The sequence below is a fragment of the Muntiacus reevesi genome, chromosome 2, assembly GCF_963930625.1.
Source record: "Muntiacus reevesi chromosome 2, mMunRee1.1, whole genome shotgun sequence".
Classification (NCBI taxonomy): domain Eukaryota; kingdom Metazoa; phylum Chordata; class Mammalia; order Artiodactyla; family Cervidae; genus Muntiacus; species Muntiacus reevesi.
Window position 1 is genome coordinate 182,089,936 of NC_089250.1, and position 20,672 is coordinate 182,110,607.

The 20,672-nt window shown below is 44.9% G+C and overlaps 1 protein-coding gene and 2 pseudogenes across 1 annotated transcript in view; all 3 read left to right on the forward strand.

Annotated features, from left to right (window-relative positions):
• Nucleotides 1-19,732, forward strand: part of ZNF75A (zinc finger protein 75A) — a 34,026-nt gene extending 14,294 nt beyond the window's left edge. Inside the window, exons 8-9 of the mRNA XM_065924163.1 lie at nt 15,724-15,834; nt 16,022-19,732. Coding sequence (XP_065780235.1) covers nt 15,724-15,834; nt 16,022-16,620 — 710 coding nt within the window. The 3' untranslated portion in view covers nt 16,621-19,732. The remainder of the gene's footprint in view (nt 1-15,723; nt 15,835-16,021) is intronic.
• Nucleotides 1,959-3,384, forward strand: LOC136160470 (sorting nexin-17-like; annotated as a pseudogene).
• Nucleotides 7,907-16,043, forward strand: LOC136160475 (zinc finger protein 75D-like; annotated as a pseudogene).
• Nucleotides 19,733-20,672: the final 940 nt, after the last annotated feature.

Sequence of the window (20,672 nt, forward strand, 5' to 3'; positions counted from 1 at the left end):
CAAAAGAGTATTTTTAAAGCTTGTGTCAAGTTTTTATAACTACAACCCCCCAAATTATGAGAAACATCATCTCAGGAAGCATTACTTGACACTAAAGAAACTCAGTAGTAGAGAGATTATTATTGAAGAATTTGAGTAGACATTTCTCACAATAAGATATACAACTGGCCAGTCAGCATATAAACAGGCATTCAACATCCTTAGCCTTCAGGGAAATTCAAATCAAAATCACACTGAGTGAGTTCCCTGGCAGTTCGGTGGTTAAGGCTCTATGCCGTCACTACCAAGGGCCCAGGTTTGATCCCTAATTGGGAAAATAAAATCTCACAATTCACCAAAGAAACAAAAAAACATTGAGATACCACTTAACCTCCCCTAATGTGGCTATAATCAAGATTAATACATGTTATCGAGGATGTGAAGAAATTAGAACCCTCATACACTGCTTGTGGAAATTTATTTTTATTTTTATTTGTGGAAATTTTAATTGTACAGCCATTGAAGAAAACATTTGATCAGTAGCTTCAAAAGTTAAATATAGAATTTCCATTTGTCCCAGCAATTCGACTGCTAAGCATTGTATATACCCAAGAGAAATGAAATCTTATGTCCACAAAAAACCTTATATATGAATGTACATAGCAACATTATTCACAGTAGCCCTGAAGTAGAAAGGACCCCCAAATCTACCAACTGATAAATGAATTAAAAATGTTATAGTTGTACAATGGGATATTATTAGCTATATAAAAATAAAGGAAATTATGATACATGAACGTTGAAAACATGCTAAGTGAAAGTAGTTAGACATAAAAGGTCACATGTATTACTTATCAAGAATAGACAAATCAAAAAAAAAAAAAAATAGACAAATCTTTAGAGAGCAAAAGTGAGTTAGTATTTTCCAGGAACTGGAAGCTGCAGGGGGTCGAGTTTGCTAAAGATACGGGGCTTTTTTAGGGGATGATGAAAATGTTCTGAAATTAATGACAATGAAATGTAAATATACTAATAAACTGCTGAACTAAATACTTTAAATTGTGAATTTTATTATGTGTCATATAACAATTTAAAAAGTGACAAGGTATGTAAGTATGTATCATAATGCTGTTTTGATCTGCATTTCCCTAATGACAAGTATACTTCCAGCATTAATACTAGCAGGTGGGACAGGGAAGAAGATTGTGGACAACAAAAAAAGGAAGATAAAGTACAGGCTTTGAAAAGAAGTAAACTAATTTATTAAGATTTGTAGAGGCAGGGATTAGGTGTCAGAGTGGAGAACCAGTAATACAGGAAAGAAAGAATATTGTATAAAGTTTGGAAAAGCACTAGAAAAACTAATGGTATCAGGGTTCCAGCTCTGGGTAAGTTGAAATGAGCATGCTTCACCTTTTTTCTCACATAGACAACAACCCTAAAATCTGGGTAGAATGCATGGAGCAGCTATTTGAGAACTTTACAGTATTAATCGAAGGTGAATTGGAGAACAATAGTAGAATTCAAAGCATCACAGAACTGATAGTTTACAATTTATGTTCTCTGATATTCCTTTACCTCAGATTAGCACAACTAGCAGCCTAGAAATGAACACTGTGGTAAGATGGAGACAAAAATAAAACATTTATTTATGACAGAAACTCAGGGAACTGGGAAAAGAATGGAACTTCTTCAACCTATAAAAGAGTATCTGTTTTTGTAATTAATTTTCCCACAGCTTGTGGGATTCCAGTTTCCAGACCAGGGATTGGACCCAGGCCATGGCACTGAAAGCACCAAATCCTAATCACTAGGTCACCAGGGAACTCCCAAAGAGCATCTACTTTTAAAAAACTTATTGTAAGCACCCGGCAAATGGCGAGCGAGACTGCGGAGACGCGCTGAGGAGCGGAAGCGAGCGTGCAAAGCCGCTGCGCCCCTCATAGTCCGGAGCCCGGCCGGGCCCTGCTGCAGGGAATATGTACTTTTCCATTCCTGAAACCGAGTCACACAGCGTGGAGAGCGGCGGCTCAGCCAACGTGGTTTATAAACATTTACAGGAATGGAGTCCTGCACTGTTAGGTGTGCTACAGCCAGCTCCTGGGACTGCACGAGCAGCTTCGGAAGGAATATGGGACCAATGTGTTTCCTGCATCTCCCCCAAAGAAGCTTCTGTCTCTTGACACCTGCTGAGGTGAAACAGGAGAGAGCAGTTAGAGAAGTACACGCAAGCTGTTCGGCAAGACCCATCGCTTGGGAGCAGCGAGACCTTCAGTAGTTTCCTGCGACGGGCACAGCAGGAGGCACAGCAGGTCCCCACAAAAGAGCTCTCTTCGGAAGTGCTGCTCAGCAACGGGCAGAAAGTTCTGGCCAACGTGCTAACTTCAGATCAGATTGAGTATGTCCTGGAGGTGACTGCAAAGCTGGATATTCCAGATGACTTGATCGGCTACTTCAGACTCTTTCTAGTTCAAAATAGGATGAAGTCTTTTCCTTTGTACGGAAGTTGCAAGAGTTTGAGTTGCCTTGTGTGTCTGTTACCAGTCTTCAGAGTCAAGAGTATAAGATTGTGCTACGGAAGAGTTATTTGGACTCTGCCTATGACAACGATGTCATGGAGAACCGGGTTGTCCTGAACCTGCTTTATGCTCAGATGGTAGCAGACATTGAGGGTGGGTGGATCCTGATTGCCAAGGAGCAGTAGCAGCTCAAATCACTGCAGGAGAAGGTCTCCAAGAAGGAGTTCCTGCAGCTGGCCCAGATACTGCGGCACTATGGCTACTTGTGCTTCAATGCTTGTGTGGCTGACTTCCCAGAGAAGGACTGTCCGTCTGGTGGTGGTGAGTGCAGGCAACAACAGTGAGCTCAGCCTCCAGCTCCGCCTGCCTGGCCAGCAACTCCGTGAAGTCTCCTTCCGGGTCACCCGAATGCGATGCTGGTGGGTCATCTCTGTGCCACTGCCCAACCGAGGCACAAGCAGCCTCGGCCTGGGTGAGGTGTGCCTCGAATTGGCTTTTGAATACCTCATGAGCAAGGACCAGCTACAGTGGGTCACCATCACCAGCCCCCAGGCTATCATGATGAGTATCTGCTTGGAGTGCATGGTAGATAAACTGATGGTGAAGCAATCCAGCGGCAGTATCAGGAAGATGCTGCACAGGCGGGGTTGGGGGGGCACCCTGAGGATGCTCAGGCAGCCAGTAATCTGTGAAGTCACCACCGCTGCTTGAGTCACCAGATGCCAGCTGGGAGTCCATGGTCAAACTCTTAAATAAGCTGTTTAAATGTTTAAGCTGTTTAAGTGCTGTGAGTCTGTGGGTAATTGGCACTCCAGGTACAGATGCCAGTGCCAGTGATGTCCATGGCAGTTTCGCCTTGGAGGACATTGGAGACAAGTACCTGTGATCTCCAGCACTTGGATGTCTGCCCTTTGCCCTGGGGGAATGTTCAGAAACTAGCCCTGTGCCTGTATCCCACCCTGCCTCCCAAAGGGGCATTTTCCTTTCTCTTGTCCTTTTTCCTCCTCTTGGCCAGGGGCCTCCTAACCCACCTCTTTTCTCCCCATTCTCCCCCATCCTGAGGCTGGCTACACAAAGGATCGCCCAGAGCTGGCCCTCAATGCCAAATTAGCATTTAGTATTTTGCACAAAGTTCCCGGGACCATGGCTACCTGCCTGGGGAGGAACCACAGTTCCCTCCAGGCTGCTTCTGGCTTCTAGGGGCCATGAGCCAAGGGGATGGGCAGAGGTCTATGTATGGTCTTGGGCTTCCCTGGTGGCTCAGACGGTAAAGCATCTGCCTGCAATGCGGGAGACCTGGGTTTGATCCCTGGGTTGGGAAGATCCCCTGGAGAAGGAAATGGCAATCCACTTCGGTACTCTTGCCTGGAAAATTCCATGGACAGGAGTCTGGTAGGCTACGGTCCATGGGGTTGCAAAGAGTCGGACACGACTGAGCGACTTCACTCACTATGGATGGTCTGGCCCAGCTCCCCATCATTAAATTCAGCCTGATTGCTGCCTGAAAAAAACAAACAAACAAAACCTATTGTACCTATCACACTTAACTGTCAGAGACTGAATGCTTTCCCTCTGAGATAAGGAACAGAACAAGAATACCACTCCTGTCACTCCTGTTTAGCATTGTACTGGAAGGCTTGGCCAGTCCAATCAAGATAGAAAAGGAAATACAAAACATCCAGATTGGAAAGGAAAAACAAAACGCTCTTATTCACAGGTGACATGATTGTCAATGCAGAAAATCCTAAGAGCCTACCAGAGTTTCTGGAGCAAGTACATTTAGTAAGATCACACGATGCAAAGTCCACAAACAAATTCTCTCTCTATACACTGGAATTAATATAGTTTACAATAGCTTAAAAAAATTAAATAGTCAAACAAGTCCTAAATAAATGGGAGGACTTAACCATGTTCGTCTATTTTGATCTTTACAGTGTTCCTGCCTGCTACTGTATTCATTTTATAGATGATGAAACAAAGTGCGAAAGCGATCCACTGGCTACCACAGCTAATTATTTGCAGACTGCCACAAGGTTCCCAAGTCTCTAGGTTCCCAACGTTCTAGGATATCTTCCTGCATTTATTTATTTGTTTAGCTGAGCAGGGTCTTAGTTGCTGCACGTGAACTCTAAGTTTCAGCACGTGGGATCTTTTAGTTGCGGCATATGGGATCTAGCTCCCCTGCCAAGGGTCGAACCCCAGACTCTGCATTGGGAGCGCAGTCTTTAGCCACTGGACCACCAGGGAATTCCTTGCCTCCCTATTTAGACAGCAGGGTAATTGGATGGCTATATTGATAGGTGGGTGGGGGAGAGAGGGACAGAACTGTGTTTGATTGTGGGGAGACGTGAAGGAAGAGCAGTGATTCTCAGTAGCACTACTGTGGCCGTCTCGTCTGTAAATGGAGGTACAGATGAGATTGTTACAAGGACCCTTAAAAATAGGAGAAGCGGAAGCGCCCAGTCAAACTGAAAGGCAGTAGCCAATAGGAGGGATTAACAGGTAAGCGGTTTAAATAGGTTATGACGCAACGATGATTTCGTCTTCTCATTGGGTAACACTGTGTCGATTAGCGAAGAGGCGGGACCAGATGGGGGAGGGCTACGCGAGTTCCGCGGCGCTGTTTTCCGGCTTAGCCTTTGCGCATGCGCCAGACCTTCTGTAAGTCCCGGCTTGCACAGCGGCCGCTTCCGGCTGCGCGCTGGGAAAGATCGCCTAGTGGTTGACTGACTGGCTTGAGGGCGGTTTTCCCGGTGGGCGGAGTCGAGCTCTGCGGCTTCGGCTTCTCTAAGGCTCTAGTCATGTCTCGAATCCTTGAACGGGAAGACACTCAGTGGCCGTGAGCTGCAACCTCCTCTGTTTGGAGAGGCCTGGGACCGCGGAAGCCTGGTGTGTGGGCCCTGTCGCCCTTCGCCCTGTCCCTCACTTTTCCCGTGAAGTCGCCTTTGAAAGGCCCTGAGCCTCTTGTGATTTACGCGAATAAAGCACTGGTTCACCAAGGCCTTATGGCACTCATGTGCTGTGCAGTGGGAACACGAAGACAGCTCAGAACTCCTTGTCCTCAGAGAGCGTCCAGACTAGAGTAGATAACCCCGCAGAAACAAATTCTGGTGTTTAGGTGGGTAACGTAGCTGAGCAAGGGCTGTGTACCTGTGGCGCAGAAAGCCAAACTCTGACCGCAGGTGTTTGCAGTGTAATAGAGGCGGGGGCGCGCAAGACGACAAACACCTGTCCGGCCCCCAATATTAATAGTGCTGAAGTTCAGAAATCCCACCTTAGAGCCATAGGAGTGGAAACGAAGGGGAGACAGATCTCAGGAACATCTCAGCCGAGACCAATTTTCATTTTCGTTTTTACTCTTTATAATACTTAAGGATTGGACACCCGGTCAGTAAACCAGGTCTGAAGACCCTAGTCGTCTTTGTCTTTTTTCACCCATTTATTCATTTGCCAAATGTTTATTTTAGGACTAGATAACTTCTTGAGGTGCTGTGATTCACCAATGAAACAGATTACCCACTCTCCAAGAACCTTACATTCTGTGGGGATGACAGACGCTAAGTCTATTAATATATGTCAAATAGTGAGATATGCTTAAACTTCCTATAAGATGGTACTTCCCTCACACCAACCCAGACCATTTACTCTGCACCTTCTAAGTGCCAAGCACTGGGCCAGATGCTATACAAATAGCATGTCTAATCTTTTTCTCTGTGCTGCATGGTATTGTTATGCTCAGATGAGAAATAGAGGCACAAAGAAGTTCAGTATTTCCCCCCCAACATCGTTAGTATGGGTTGAGCTGGGACTGGAAACCGTTATCTAGTGATGGTCAAGGCCTGTTTGATTTCTATTAGGTAACTCATATGTCAGCCTGATTATACCCACGTTGTGGGAATTGAATTTGGCAATTGGAGAGCTCCCACCAGCTCTTCAGACTCTCCCATTATCAGCAACTGCTGGGCCTCACAAGCTTCCAGCCAGTTCTGGGAGCCTTGGTCATGATGGTTGCACCCCAAGCTGCATTCAGGTATAGGATCCGGGAGCTGAAAGTAAATCCTGATGGTTCTGCACAAGGAGATCCAAACCTAGGTGAGAAGTGAAGCACTGAGAAGGCAGTGAGCTTGGTGCAGCATCTGGAGTGAGAACCCAGCAGAGGAAGGCATGGTGAGAAAGGGAGCATGGAAAGAGAATAGAAGTCAGATTGGAGATGGCCTTAGTGAGGGGACAGGCAGTTGAAAAAAAAGATGGAGAAGCTTAATTTAGCTTCTGCTTAAGCACTTGTTTTCCTCATCAGTGTCCATGCCAGTTTTTTTATTTTTGTTTCGTCACCCTGTGCAGCATGTGGGATCTTGGTTCCCCAACCAGGGAGCAAACCTGTGCCCCCTGCAGTGGAAGCGCAGAGTCCTAACCACTGGATTGCCAGGGAATTCTTGATTCCCAATTTTAGGAGAACAGATTTCCTTTTCCCCTTTGAAGGAAGGAGGGAGAGTTCTCAATAGATCTTGGCTACAGAGAACTAAGGAAGGGAGGTATCTGTCCCTGTAGAACTCAGGCTTTCTCCCCACACATTATAAAGATCCAAGCCATCTCTGTAAGTGAGAATCTTCTGGTTCTTGACGTATCTTGTAAAACTGAGGGACTGCAGTGCTCAGTCAGCTGTGGGAACTTTGGTTGCATCTCAGTGTCTAGCTTGCACCTCTCACAAAGCAGATTAATAAGACAAAACTGCCTTTGTGAAAATTACTCTTATTTAAAATGGAATCAGAGCTCAAAAGAGCAGGTATCATGCCCCACCTCTAGACACCAACTGCATCAGCAACAGGAAGAAGGTTTACTTTTCTACCCACCAGAAGAATTTCTCCTGGCCCAGCAAAACACCTGCCAATGGGAGATTGTCAAAATTCAGCCAATGAAAAACCCACTACACTAACTCCCATTTTCCTCCTTTGGATTCTTGAGTCATGTTCGCCAGACTTGCTAACGGTTGCGACTTTACATATTCCAACCCTAAATTGTCCCCAAATTAATTTTTCTGACAAAGTAACAGGCTATTTTATTGTTTTAGGTAAACACCAGGTACTGGAGGAGGCTATGAGAAGCGGAGGGGGCCCAGCTCGGGTACCGGCAGGGACGGGGGCCGCACCCGGCGCCACCGGCAGCGACGGAGGAAGAAATGGCCGCGAGAGGGCGACGCCCACGCAGGGACACCAGGCTCCACGGGCCTGAAACTTCGCGGCGTTAACTCTTTCCTGCTGACCTGTTGCCCTCTGAGTTGCGGCCGTGATAAAGCAAAGAGCGGTGCGGAGCCCTCTCCGGAAGTACGTCACGTCCCCTTCGGATTGGGCGGGTTTTCCGGCGCCGGGGATCCAAAGTGGAACCCGGCTTTCCCCTCTTCCGCCCGCTCCTAGCCTCTGAGTGGCGCTCTAGGCAGCGAAGCGGGGGCTGTCCACCTCAGAGCCGCTGTGAGACGGGAGGCGACTTGCGGTTGAGCCCTGGGAAGTGGGAGCGGCTTCCGGGAAGCCAGGCCGTCTGAGGTAACTTAGAGGCGGCTTCCAGTTCGGCACCGGCTCCGAAGCCGCCGAGAGACGCCCGCCGCTGCTCTGCAGCCGGGGGCGTTTGCGAGCCGGGCAGAGGACTGACCCGGGCTAGGCCCGCCTTCAGGCTCCTGAGACTGCTTTCTGCACTCTTTGCGCGGGTGGCGCCCTGTGCCGCGCAGCTGGAGGCCTCTCGGATACTGCCCGTAGGCCCAGTGCTCGCGGGCGCGCCCCGAGTCGTGTCCACTTTGCCGCCTCCACCGGTGTTTCCTTTACTGGCTGATGTGACCGCGGGAGAAACGAGAGGCCCAGGCTCAGAGATCAGCTTCGGTGTTGCGAAAGCCTGTTTAGTGTCCCGTGCGTACCCTGAGCCGGCCGGCCATCGGGAGCCGGCCGTTTATGGATACCGCGGCTTCCTGGGCAGAATTTCTATGCCCTTTCTGCTGGTCATCTCAGGGAAAGTGAGACAGACAGCTCTTTCCCCCCACCCCCACTAGCATCGCTTAGAGGTCTAAAGGACCCTGGGAGAATCTGAAAGGAATCAGTAGCAGTTGAATGTAATTACCACTCACGTGGGCTTCTTCTTTAAAATCTCTTGACTGTGCTGGATCTTTGCAGCGTGCGGGCTCTTTGTAGCCGGTGGGCTTTCCCTAGTTACCTGCTAGACTCACTTGCCCTGGGGCGTGTGGTATCTTAGTTCCCTGAGCAGGGATCAAATCCACGTCCACCGCAGTGGAAGGCGGATTCTTAACCCCTGGACCACAGGGAAGTCTCACCACTTGACATTTGAATAAACAGTTTGTGAACAAGGGTCAACTGTAGTTTTTTCCTAGGTCAAGAGAAATTTAAAATACGGATATAAATCTTCTATATAGTGTTTTTTATATATCTTGCAAAGAAATGCCAAAATAAATGTTGAACAACTAGTTATTGAGGGATGCTTTTTCAGAAGAATAAGGCTCCGTTTTTCCTAATTACTTACTTTCCACTCTGGTCTCATTGTTGCAGCTCTCCTACCAGTTTTGATACAATGGAAAGGAGCACCTCAAAAGGTCCAGGAAGTGAAGGCTTTCATCTTCCCAGAAGGATAAAGGTTATAGAAGTTGTATCCTCTTACTAAAGAGAGACTAGGACAATATGTTAAAATTTAAGACAAACTCAGATTATTCTCCTGATCTTTCCTTAACAATAGAGGATGACATAGGAAGTTTTTCAGTCAAATCTTTGGAAAATCCCCAAACTCCTTGCAGCCAGTGGATATTAGTTTTCTCACCTATATACCTTTCCTGATTATTTTTTTAAAGGCAAAGTGATTTATTGGAATTTGTCTTCAGTAAGCTATGCTGTATTAAGTTGAATAATAGAAAAACATAGCCCTGGCAGTTGGTTTTTAAAGTTCATCTTTCTCATTATAACTAGCAGGTAGTAAAGTTTATGTGACAGCATCTTACTGACATGCACTTTTTTCTGCCCTGAATGCCTTAGGAAGAAGATTGTTTTATTGATTTTGTTCCAGACCAGACTGGGCCTCAGTTGTCAGACCTGGAGCTGGTGGTGTATCCAACACGGGAGCAGAATTATTCCTAGATCAGAATGATGACAGTAGATCTGAAGGTGTGTAAGTACTTGAACACTCATTCAGAGCTCTTTGGGAGACCAAGGGACCTGTGGTAGAGAACTCCAGTCAGCATAAGAAACTTGGCCCACAGATGGACAATCTCAGTCCTGAGAGGTCTCACCAGCACTTCCGGAACTTCCTCTATCATGAAGCACCTGGACCCTGGGAAGCTAGTGACCAGCTCCAGGAATTATGCCGTCGGTGGCTGAGGCCAGAGATTCATTCAAAAGAGCAGATCTTGGAACTTGTGGTGCTAGAGCAGTTCCTGACCATTCTGCCCGGGGACACCCAGACTCTCATAAAGAAGCACCATCCAAAGAGCATCGAGGAGGCTGTGGTCCTGGTAGAACACTTGCGAAGGGAAACTGGCCAAACAAGGAATGGGGTGAGGAGAAAGATTCTTGATGTGCAGTGAAATAGAGTGAAGGTGCATATATTGGGGCAGTGGATTGGGAGAAAAAATGGATTAGGTCACTATTGTATTGTTCCTTTAGCACTTGTGAAGCAGGACCTGAAAGCACAGACCTCCAGTCTTAGTCAGCCCTTAGGATTCAGAGATCCTGGCAGAGACTTCCCTGGCCTTACGGACAGAGTTGAGTTTTGCTGTCTTTGGAGCCAGGGTGTGTTGAGGGTAATGAGCCTCGTCTGGCTTGGCCAAGGAGATGGACCTTAAATTCTTAGAAACAAACAAAAGGCACTAAGGAGCTGGAGAGTTCAGGGCAGATCAGAAAAGAAAGGACTCTGAGAGACCAAAGGAGAGTGAAGATGTGACAGAGAAGGAAGAACCCGAACAACTAGGGGATGACTGCCCAGGAAGGGGAAAAAGTAGAAAGAACACAGGGAAAGAAAGATTTGAAATCCCAGCAGAGTAGCTGAGAGAAGAAAGACCCTGAGGGATAGTGTCCTCTGTACCATAGGCGAGAGTCTCCACTGCCCTCTCTGAGTGGTTGTTCCTGGCTCTGCTCTGAGTGGGGATCCAGGACATGCCCTTGGGCAGGTGACAGCTCACCAGCTGGCCTCAGGCCCACTGTGAATACCGGGAGGACACATGTTTTGTATCAAAATTATTTTGGGACAGGACAGAGCCATTACTCTTACCCGCTTTTTTCTCCATTTCATCCCCGTTGTCTGTGAGACTCTTCCCTGACCATGTGGAAAATCTGGACAACTTTTAAATTCAATTCCTTAATCTTTTGAGAGAATTAGAAGACAGGAAAGCACTAAGGCAAGGATCTAAGTTGGGAGAGAAAGCCTGTCAAGGCAGCACGAGTACAGGTGGCCTGTGCAACCCTGTTAGTGGGCCGAACTGGGCTGAATTCAGAGGGTGGCACTGCTGTCTTGGAGAGCTGGCAGTGACCACCCTTTTCTGGCTTCTCCCAATTTTCCCATGTTTTATGGATAGTTCTTGTGGAAAATTGGTAGCTGGTATCTCTAGGTCTTTGTGTCACTTCCTTCAGTGTCTCCCTTTTTCCCCACAGTCTTTTCCTCCCTCTCCCATCTAGCCCAAACCAAAAGTCAGTTCTGTGGTAACAAGTATGGGGGTTATTTCTAGGTTGCAGTCCAGGAGCTGGGAAAAGAGGCAGTGCTCTTGGGAGAAGCACCAGAGGCCCCGGGCTTCCAGCTGAAGCCAGCAGAGTCCCAGCCAGTGGGCATGTCCCGGGAGGAAGAAGTTTGGAATATACACCAGGGTCTACAAGAGCCACTGAGCAGGAATACCCACAAAGAACCTGAGCCCATATGTGAGAGGGGTAAGGATCTTCATGTTACTTTTCTTCTCCTGGGAGGTGGGATATAATTTAAGCCAGAATGTGTGAGCACTTTCTGGTTACTCTGCCCTGTGGATCTACTAATGAAGCTACATTAGCAATTAGGATGCCCCCTATGTGGCGGTAGAATAGGTCATGTGGGGTTGAGGGTGGGGGTTGGCCTAAGATACAGAAATCTCCAAACCACAGAACTCTGGTAATGATACTGGGAACTCAGTTCTTTAGAAAAATAGAGGTTGGGCCCACCTGTCCTTGTAAAAACAGAAGGGATTAAGGGGTTATCAGTGACAAAATGTGAATAGAATTGTGTACAGGCAAAAAGTCATAATTTTTAAAAAAAGCTAAAGCAACATTTCTTACTGTACACTAGATTCCCTGAGTATTTTGTTCTCAGTTCATGTCATGACAGGATAACAGGTTTTTTCCTTTCATAAATTTGCTCAAGATTAGGGAACCTGTTTTAGGGACTGGTAGTCAATGGTTTTTATTTACAAGGAGAGAGCCATTTCTAGACACCACACACACTTGTAAAGGTATTTCATCAATCCTGAAAACATGGGAATCTTTTACGTTTTAGAAATGAACCTAGTATATTTAGAAACAGAAGTAAGAGAAATTTCCATGGTACTTTTTCACCCACAGTGGTACCTACTTACCAGATCCTAGCCCTTCCTGAGCAAGCAAACACCAAAGACTGGACAGTGGCACCTGAGTTCATCTTGCCTGAGTCCCAGGTGAGCTGTGCTTTTCAGCTTCTTGGGGCTGGTTTTCCCTGCTGTCCATGACCCACCCTGCCCAGCAGGTGTTCAAGAGCATGTTAACTCAGATGATCTCCCAGGGGAACTGGGTACCTCCTGGGCTGTTTACTGATCCCTTCCCTCTTTCTTTTCTGCCTCCTCACTTTAAAAAGTATCATGTGTTGTTCCTTTAATATCTGGCTAACATACAAATCATGGGCCAGATGGTTGGACTGTCTTTGAAGTGGCAAGTTCTGAGTTAAAGCCATTCTCTTCTTTAGAGTTTGTTGACATTTGAGGAAGTGGCCATATACTTTTCCCAGGAAGAATGGGAACTACTGGATCCCACTCAGAAGGCCCTCTACAATGACGTAATGCATGAAAACTATGAGACTCTCATCTCTCTAGGTAAAGATTCTCCTCTTCCCTTTGCATAGGAATGGACTAATCTGTCACATTCTTGGTTTACTTTTACCCCCATGAGAGAGTCTCTGTTTCAGTAGCTCATTGATTCTCAGATAGTGGTTCATCATGGGATAGGTGTATCCAGATCCCCTGAGCTTCTGCCAAGTTCACATGTTCATTTCTTATCCAAAATTTTTGTTCCCTTCAAATCTGCTTTGCTCTAATCTCTCCTGTCTCCCTGAAAGATATAACCATTAACCTAAAGTTCAGGCCAGAAAACCCCTGGATCATGTTGCCATCACACCCCACTACTAACACATCGCTGATCATTTTGGCTCCACAATCACAGTGTAGTTTGAATTGGATCATGTCTCAGTCTCTTGCACTGTTCGCATCCTCATCTCAGCCACAAGGTTCACCTCAGTACTTTCTTACTGGCACCCATTGCCACCACTCCTGTTCTCCCACACTCAGCCAGTGTGGGAGTTTTCCACACAGCAGACAGTCTTTTAAAAACCTAATCATGAGGAATTTTCCTGGCCGTCCATTGGTTAGGGCTTCTCATTTTCAATGCCAAGAGTGTGGATTCAATCCCTGGTTGTAGAACTGATATCCCAAAAGCTGCATGACCCGGCCAAAAAAAAAAGCCTAGTCAGATCATGATATTTTCTGCTTAAAAACCTGTCATAGGAGAAGGAACTGGCAACCCACTCCAGTATTCTTGCCTGGAAAAGTCCATGTACAGAGGAGCCTGGCAGGCTGCAATCCATGGGGTTATATGAGTGAGCACGTGTGCATGAGGGTAGAGGGAGAGGGGTTGGTAGCAATAAACTGGTAGAACTTTTAACAACAACAAAAAAAGAACAACCTATGATAACATCTCAATATATTCAGTATTAGAACCAAATTCCTTACCACGGCCCCCAGGATCCTCCAAGGTGTGACTTCTCATCTTCCTGCTGTCATCTCTTGCCACTCGTGCTCTTGCTCTGGCCTCTGTGTGTGTGTGTGTGTGTGTGTGTGTGTGTGTGTGTGTGTGTATGTAATAAAGTTTTATTAAAGTATAAAGGAGATAGAGAAAGCTTCTGACATAGACATCAGAGGGAGGCAGAAAGAGTACCCCCTTGCTAGTGTTAGCAATGGAGTTATATACTCCCCTTTGAATCCAAAGAATGTCTCGAGGTTGTAAAGACCTCACCAGACCTACTCCCATAATTTACATTTTAAGATAACAGGATTAGCCAGAAGGTTTAATCCAGAGACTGTCCCTAGGCAGGATACATTATTGTTATATAATCCTAAGGAATGTAGAGGGAAAAAAGTTTGTCCTTTCTTCCTCCTTGAGAATTCCAGACCCCTATCTCCTTGGGGACCCCTAGACTTCTTATCAACCTGCCTAGGAAGTGACTTTCATTCCCCCCTTTTCTTTTAGGAGAATTATGTTGCCAAGGGAAAGGGGCGTTGTTTTCATTCCATAACTACTTCTTGCTGTTTAGGAGCATGGTCCCTAAATTGTTGAGGCAACATATTCTTCTAACCCTCATATTGAGGGTCTCTGATCCAGGGGCCCCAAGTAATAGTTGGAGGAGTCTGTGGCACTTGTAGGAGCTTAGACAACCATTTGTAAATTTAAAACTTTTAGACGGTAAGAAAACCCCATTATACAGTTACAGAAGTAAGGCAAAATAGTCATTAAACCAAGTTAAAATCAAAATGAAAAGTCACATTATGTCTATAGTTACATCAGTCCATCTTAAGGTTGTTAGATGTCATCGGTTTAAGAAGAAGCATCACATGCGATTGTTGTTGAAGGTATTTGCAGACTTGGAGAAAGTTTTTTCCTTGAAGTGGAGATGTCCACCACAGGAAGCCTTCCACTGATGAAGAGGGGAGCGCTCCGCAAACCCAGCAGTTAGACCGATTATGAAATGCAGCGTAGGAGTGAGCCTTGTCCTGAAGAATCCCGGACGAGCTCCCAAAATGAAAGGTTGTTGCTGAATCACACAAAGACGCTGGGATTCTTGGCCTCCGGAGGAGAAGAATTCAATCCGGGGCCAGAGACGAGGCTTGATCACTCAGAGATTTTGTGTAATAAATTTTTATTAAAGTATAAAGGGGATAGAGAAAGCTTCTGACATAGATATCAGACGGGGGCAGAAAGAGTACACCTGGCCTCTTCACTCTTGTCACCTTGCTGTTTCATGGACTTCAAGTGCTCATTTCTTTCTCTTACCCTCTGCCTGGTACACTTTTCTGTCACATGACAAAATTCACTTTAGGGTTCTGCTCAGATGTCATTTTCTAAAAGAAGCATTTCTCACAGCCTTATCTAAAATAGCTTCACAGAAACAGAATCTTAAATGTTCTCTTACCCTCCCTTGGTTTTCTTCAAAACATTTATCACTTACTGACTTTTGTTTGTCTGTTGATGTTAGATTCTCTGACTCTGCATGAGAAGAGCTCCTTGGTATCAGGGGATTTGTCTTATTCTCCACTATGTCCCACTATGTCACTAAGGTTGTTAGATAGAGGGTGCCTGGTGCACCATAACCACTCAGTACGTATTTATGGAATGACTGAGTGATGAATACTTTCCATACTTGGCAGTACAATTTGGAGTAAGTTCACTAAGTAATTCTTGTCTGTTTCCTCCACCTAGTTGTGAACCAGTGAGCTATGGGAGTGGTGGAAATCTTTTCTAGCCCAGTGTTTGGTGCTTGAGAAGTAAATAAAAAGTTAGTGTAATGATGGCATGTATCATTTGTGCCTGATACATGCCCACTGATCTTCACATCAACTCCCCTAAACTGGTCTTATCCTGTATAAGTCTTCCTGAAGATGTCATATGTCATAGCACAGTCTGTGTTTCCTGCAGGCTCTGGAGTTAGGTTATACCTTGGCTGAATATGGAGAGTTGGTGTCAGACGATGTGGAACTTGCACTGGATTCCCATTGATCTAGCTTAGGTTCATTTTTCAGTCTTTGCTTTTCATGCCCACTCACAAATGTAGTATAGTGTAAACTTAATATTGGATATGAGAGTATCCATTTAACCATTCAGGGTGACAAACTGTTAAAGTATCTTTTGCTTTTCCTGAAGTAGTCTGGAATTAGTGAACCATTATTAGTTCTAGTTGTTGACCTCAGTTTTTTATTTCACAGCATTATTTGTGCTCCCCAAACCTAAAGTGATCTCCTGTTTAGACCAAGGGGAAGAGCCATATATTCAAGGATCTCCAGTGTTCAAAGACAATCCTGGAGAGCTGCTTTCAGGTAAATAATACCATGGGAAGAGGAGAAATGTGCCTAGATTAGGAACCTTTCCAAGGGCTTAACATTTTAAGATTCTACTTCCCTATATATATATTTTTTAAATCAGTGAATGTTGTGCTTTTTTTCTGTCCCCATCGTTATCTTGCTCTGATATACAGTAGACTGATTCTTATGTTTATTCCAACAGAGATAAAGCTGAAAAATGACATGGAAAATCATCAACCTATGTGTCTTTCTGACTTAGAAATACAAACACCAGGAGACATAGTGTCAAAAAAAGCCAGTGTGAATGTTCATCAGAAAACAACAGGCAAAGAAAATCATGGTGATGTGCATAGGCTGGGGAAATGGCACCAAGATTTTCCAGTGAAGGAAAGAAAGAAACTTTCCAACTGGTGGGAGGAAGAGCTGCTGAAACTTATGGAGCTTCATAAGAAAGAACGTGCAACAGAGAAGCCTTTTAAATGTCAGGAATGTGGAAAAAGCTTCAGAGTTAGCTCTGACCTTATTAAGCACCAAAGAATTCACACTGAAGAGAAACCGTATAAATGTCAACAGTGTGATAAGAGGTTTAGATGGAGGTCAGATCTTAATAAGCACTTAACAACACACCAAGGAGTAAAACCATATAAATGCTCCTGGTGTGGGAAAAGCTTCAGTCAAAATTCACATCTCCACACACATCAAAGAACTCACACAGGAGAGAAGCCTTTTACATGTCATGAATGTGGAAAAAAATTCAGTCAAAATTCCCACCTTATTAAACACCGGAGAACCCATCTATAACACATGGAAGCTTCAGCAAATGCTCAAGACTTTGACACCAGAATTGACACCAATGGAGAAAAACTTATCCAGTGTTGTTAGTCTAAAAAATTTACCAACCAGAGTTTAACCCTAGAGTTTATGAAAAATTTCAAAATTAAAAAGCATGAAGAATTTTTTACCAGGGGAAAATTTGGTGATATAAACATCATGTTTCATAGAAAGAAATTAGGGTTGACTGTGAGAGGAAACAGTAGTAGTTGTCCTACTTACTGTTTTTACTTTCCTTAGGAAAACAGGTGTTCTAGAACCTGAGTAAGGGAAAAAGCTTTGGGGATTTTAGCTGACAAAATGGCAACACCAGCTTCAAATAGCAGATGCAGTCATGAGTCACCAGTCTTCTGTGGTCACAGAGGTAAATATTGTTATTAATTGATCTTCCAGCCACTGTTAAGCACATAAGATAGAAACATTTATAGCATAGTTGTCCAAAGTAAAAAGCAGTAATATACATGTTTCATTACATACATTGTCTTTCAGGTAGCTGACTTGGCAGTTTCAATAGTCTTTTGGGGCAGAAATGAATTTTAATATTAAGTTTTCCAGAAACCTAGTTGAATTTTCTTACTCTTGTCATTGGACAGTATTTGCAAAATTGACGTGGTTTTGACTTCCTTTATGAACCTTTTAACTTCTATACCTCTGGAATCCTGTTAGCACAATTTTTACTGTGATGAAATAATTTACTGGTGGAGAATCTGGATGAACTGATGCACCATCATACCTCTCATTGGTAATGTTTGAAAAAAAGAGAATATCTCTAATGAGGTCATGTGGACATGAATTGGAATTTTTACCATTCAGTCTATATTAGATGGCAGGCTACAGTCCATGGGGTAGCAAAGAGTTGGACACGACTTAGCAACTGAACAACAACAACATATTAGATGAAAAGAATTTTCTGTAATAAACTAGACTCCTTACCTCACAATGCCAATAGGATAAAACAGCCATCAACATGAGTACTTTTCTGAGGCCTAAATGGATATTAATGGGAATTCAGGAACAGCTTCTCAGTTTTTTGTCTGTTTGCGTTTTAACTTGGCTTTTGTTTGTTATTAAGAACAAGGGGAGGGTTATGCTTGTCTGGGAACTGGAGTATGTGCAATAGGGAGGATCCTGTGTGTCACTGGGCATGGTGCTCTGTGAATCCAGGGAGTAGGAGACCAAGTTCAAAGGTTTGGGAGCTGATGCTAAGTGGTAGATGAAGGTGGGTGAACCCGCACCTCCCTTGGCTGACAATAAACTGTTAAGCAGATGGGATCTTCTGTTTCTGTTTTCTCCAGCACAGCATACATACACTGCTGAGAATCTCTCTGGACTCTGGGTTTTCTTATAACACCTTTTTATCTACAGCCCTGATTCAGATGTGTTCCCAATAGAGCTTTCAGGTAGTGTTAGGAAAGGAGTTAAATAATGTCTTTTAACATATCTCTTAGAAACAAGGAAGTTAAGGCTCAGAGAGATTTAGGGACTTGTTAAGACCCCACAACTAGTGGATCCGCTGGCTGTCACTTAGCTGTAACTAGTCAGGCCTGAAGACAGGATCAGTTGGACTGATCTGTATGTTGTCCCTGCCCAGTCAACTTGGAAGACATTGGATCTGTTTCAAGCTTGTAAAACTAATTTCTTGATTACTGAAACACGCTTAAGTCTTCATTTTCTCTATGAGATAGAGATAAAGCTCAACTCAGGGTTTTCTGAGGATTAGAGGGATTGATGAAGGAAAAGTACCTAAGGGCCACGCTGGTAGTGGGATCTCAGACGGTGTCCACGTCCTTTCCTCTCCTGTGATCCGCAGTGGTGTGTTGGGTGGACTGACCACACTGAAGGAGCCAATGCATCTGTGGCTGTTGGAGCTCCTTCTAGGAGCTGAGCACTAGTGGTGGTTTGCTCAGTTGATTTGTCCCTTGGCTTCAGTGCTTTATGGTGTAAGTCACCTGATCTGTGTCGCTGTCAGCAAGATTTCACTTCCTTCCCCAAGATGAACTCTGTCAAGGATTATTTCCTAAGCACAGCCAGCTCTGCATAGATCTTACCCAACACCCTCGGTCTTAACACCCCTGGAACTCTTGTCTCTTCTCCCAGGGTACACCTATGGATTAGTTTCTGGCACTGCATTCATGCATTTGATTTAATGAAGTCCTATTATGTGTCCAGGTACTTGTTTTTTTTGAAGAGCAGACTTTCAACAAGGCTTTTCTTTCCTATGGTGGGTCTTTGTTGCAGTGTGCAGGCTTCTCTTGTGGCAAGCAGGCTTAGTTGCCCCAAAGCATATGGGATCTTGGTTCCCCAACCAGGGATTGAACCCATGTCCCTTTCATTTGAAGGCAGATTCTTAACCACTGGACCACCAGGGACAGTCCCATGTACTCTTCTAAGCTAAGGATATGATAGTGGACAAGGAGACAAAATGATCATTGTTGTGGAGCTTTTATCCCAGTGAACAGTAAGAGTGGGGTGCTTGGGACTTCCTGGCGGTCCAGTGGTTAGGATGCATCACTTTCACTGCTGAGGGCCTGGGTCCACTCCTTGGTTGGGGAACTGGAATCCTGTAAGCTAATGTGGGACAGCCAGAATGAAAGAAAAAAAGGGAGTGGTTATCCCTTTTTGCTCCTTTTGGTTAGACAGGGTCCTGAGATAGTTTTGAGCAGTGGGTTATATAGAAGTCTCACTTCTTGGCTGAAGCACTTATTTGTTGGTACAGGACTCTTATGCTGTCTTCTGCCTCAGTCATGTAAGCATATAGGAGCCACGAGATCAGAGCAGTCTGGAATGCTGATTTCCCACACTGGGGAGAGGTATCTGTTCTAGATGGTCTACCAGACCTGTAATAAACTTTGTAGGAACAAGAAATAAACTTCTGTTGTGTTAAATCACTGGGATGTTGGTGCTGTGTGTTTCTACAGCATAACCTGACCTGTCTTAATTGAGCTGGCTGTTCTGGTAGAGCTCAGAAACCTTTGTCACTCTGCCTGGTCTTTGGTCCTCGGAAGAGATCTAGTTTCCTCTCAGTGCTCCACTGAGATGATGTAACTGTAACACCAGTGGGAACACAGAAGCTTACAAGATTGTAGGTGATGGGAAAGAAAGACTGGATTGCTTATCCAAAACAAGTAAGAGGTCAATTGTTGAAGTGGATGAGGCACTTCAACCCTCTCTCTGACCTCATTCCACCTTGTCTTTGTCTTCTACTGCACCACTGCACTGGGAGCGTTTCTGTCCATCAGTGGGCTTGAGAGAGGGTAGGGATTTCCTTCCATTCCTCACATGAATGTAGCAGACTTCAAGTAATGGTTTCTTAAATACCTCTTGTGCCTTTTGTGAGTTGTGCCTCACAGGACACAAGCCACCAAATTTCCCCACAGTATAAAGAGGAATGTGGCTTCTCTCCCTGTACTGAAAGGTAACAGTTGAGAAGAAACTTGGACAGGAACACGGGAGCAGTACAATCCAGTTGGGGAATGAGAAACCTCCACTGGGAAAGTCTTAGCCACTAGTTAGCAGCACAGTGTCATATTCCTTATGTTTGGAATTTGGGTTGGATGTGTGCAAGTTGGAAGAAGGCATTTCTATACCTCATCACAGGAATGAGAGCTGATTACTAAAACAACAATATAAAACTAAAACTATTGAACCTTGGTTCAAAAATGAATTCAGACTTGACCCTGGGTTCAGTCTCACTAATGTGACCTTTGTAACCAGATGATTTTTAGGACAACAAAGGTGCTTTATTTTTTGTGTGTTCAGTTAACAGCCTTACAAGTGGCACCAGGATTGCTTCTGAGAAGGAGATCACTGATCTAGTCTAGCCCCCAGATCTTCGACACCTTCTCTGCACTGGTCCGTCCCGGTGGCCACAGTCTTGGGACCATTGCATACCCAGAGTTCTGGCCATTAAGCTGACTGTAACCTCAAGCTGATCTTGAGAAATTCCACTCTATTTTGACTGGAGGGGAAGTACAGGAGGAGAGCTTAGAAACTAAAACTCTGGTGTTTCGATCCGCTTTTGA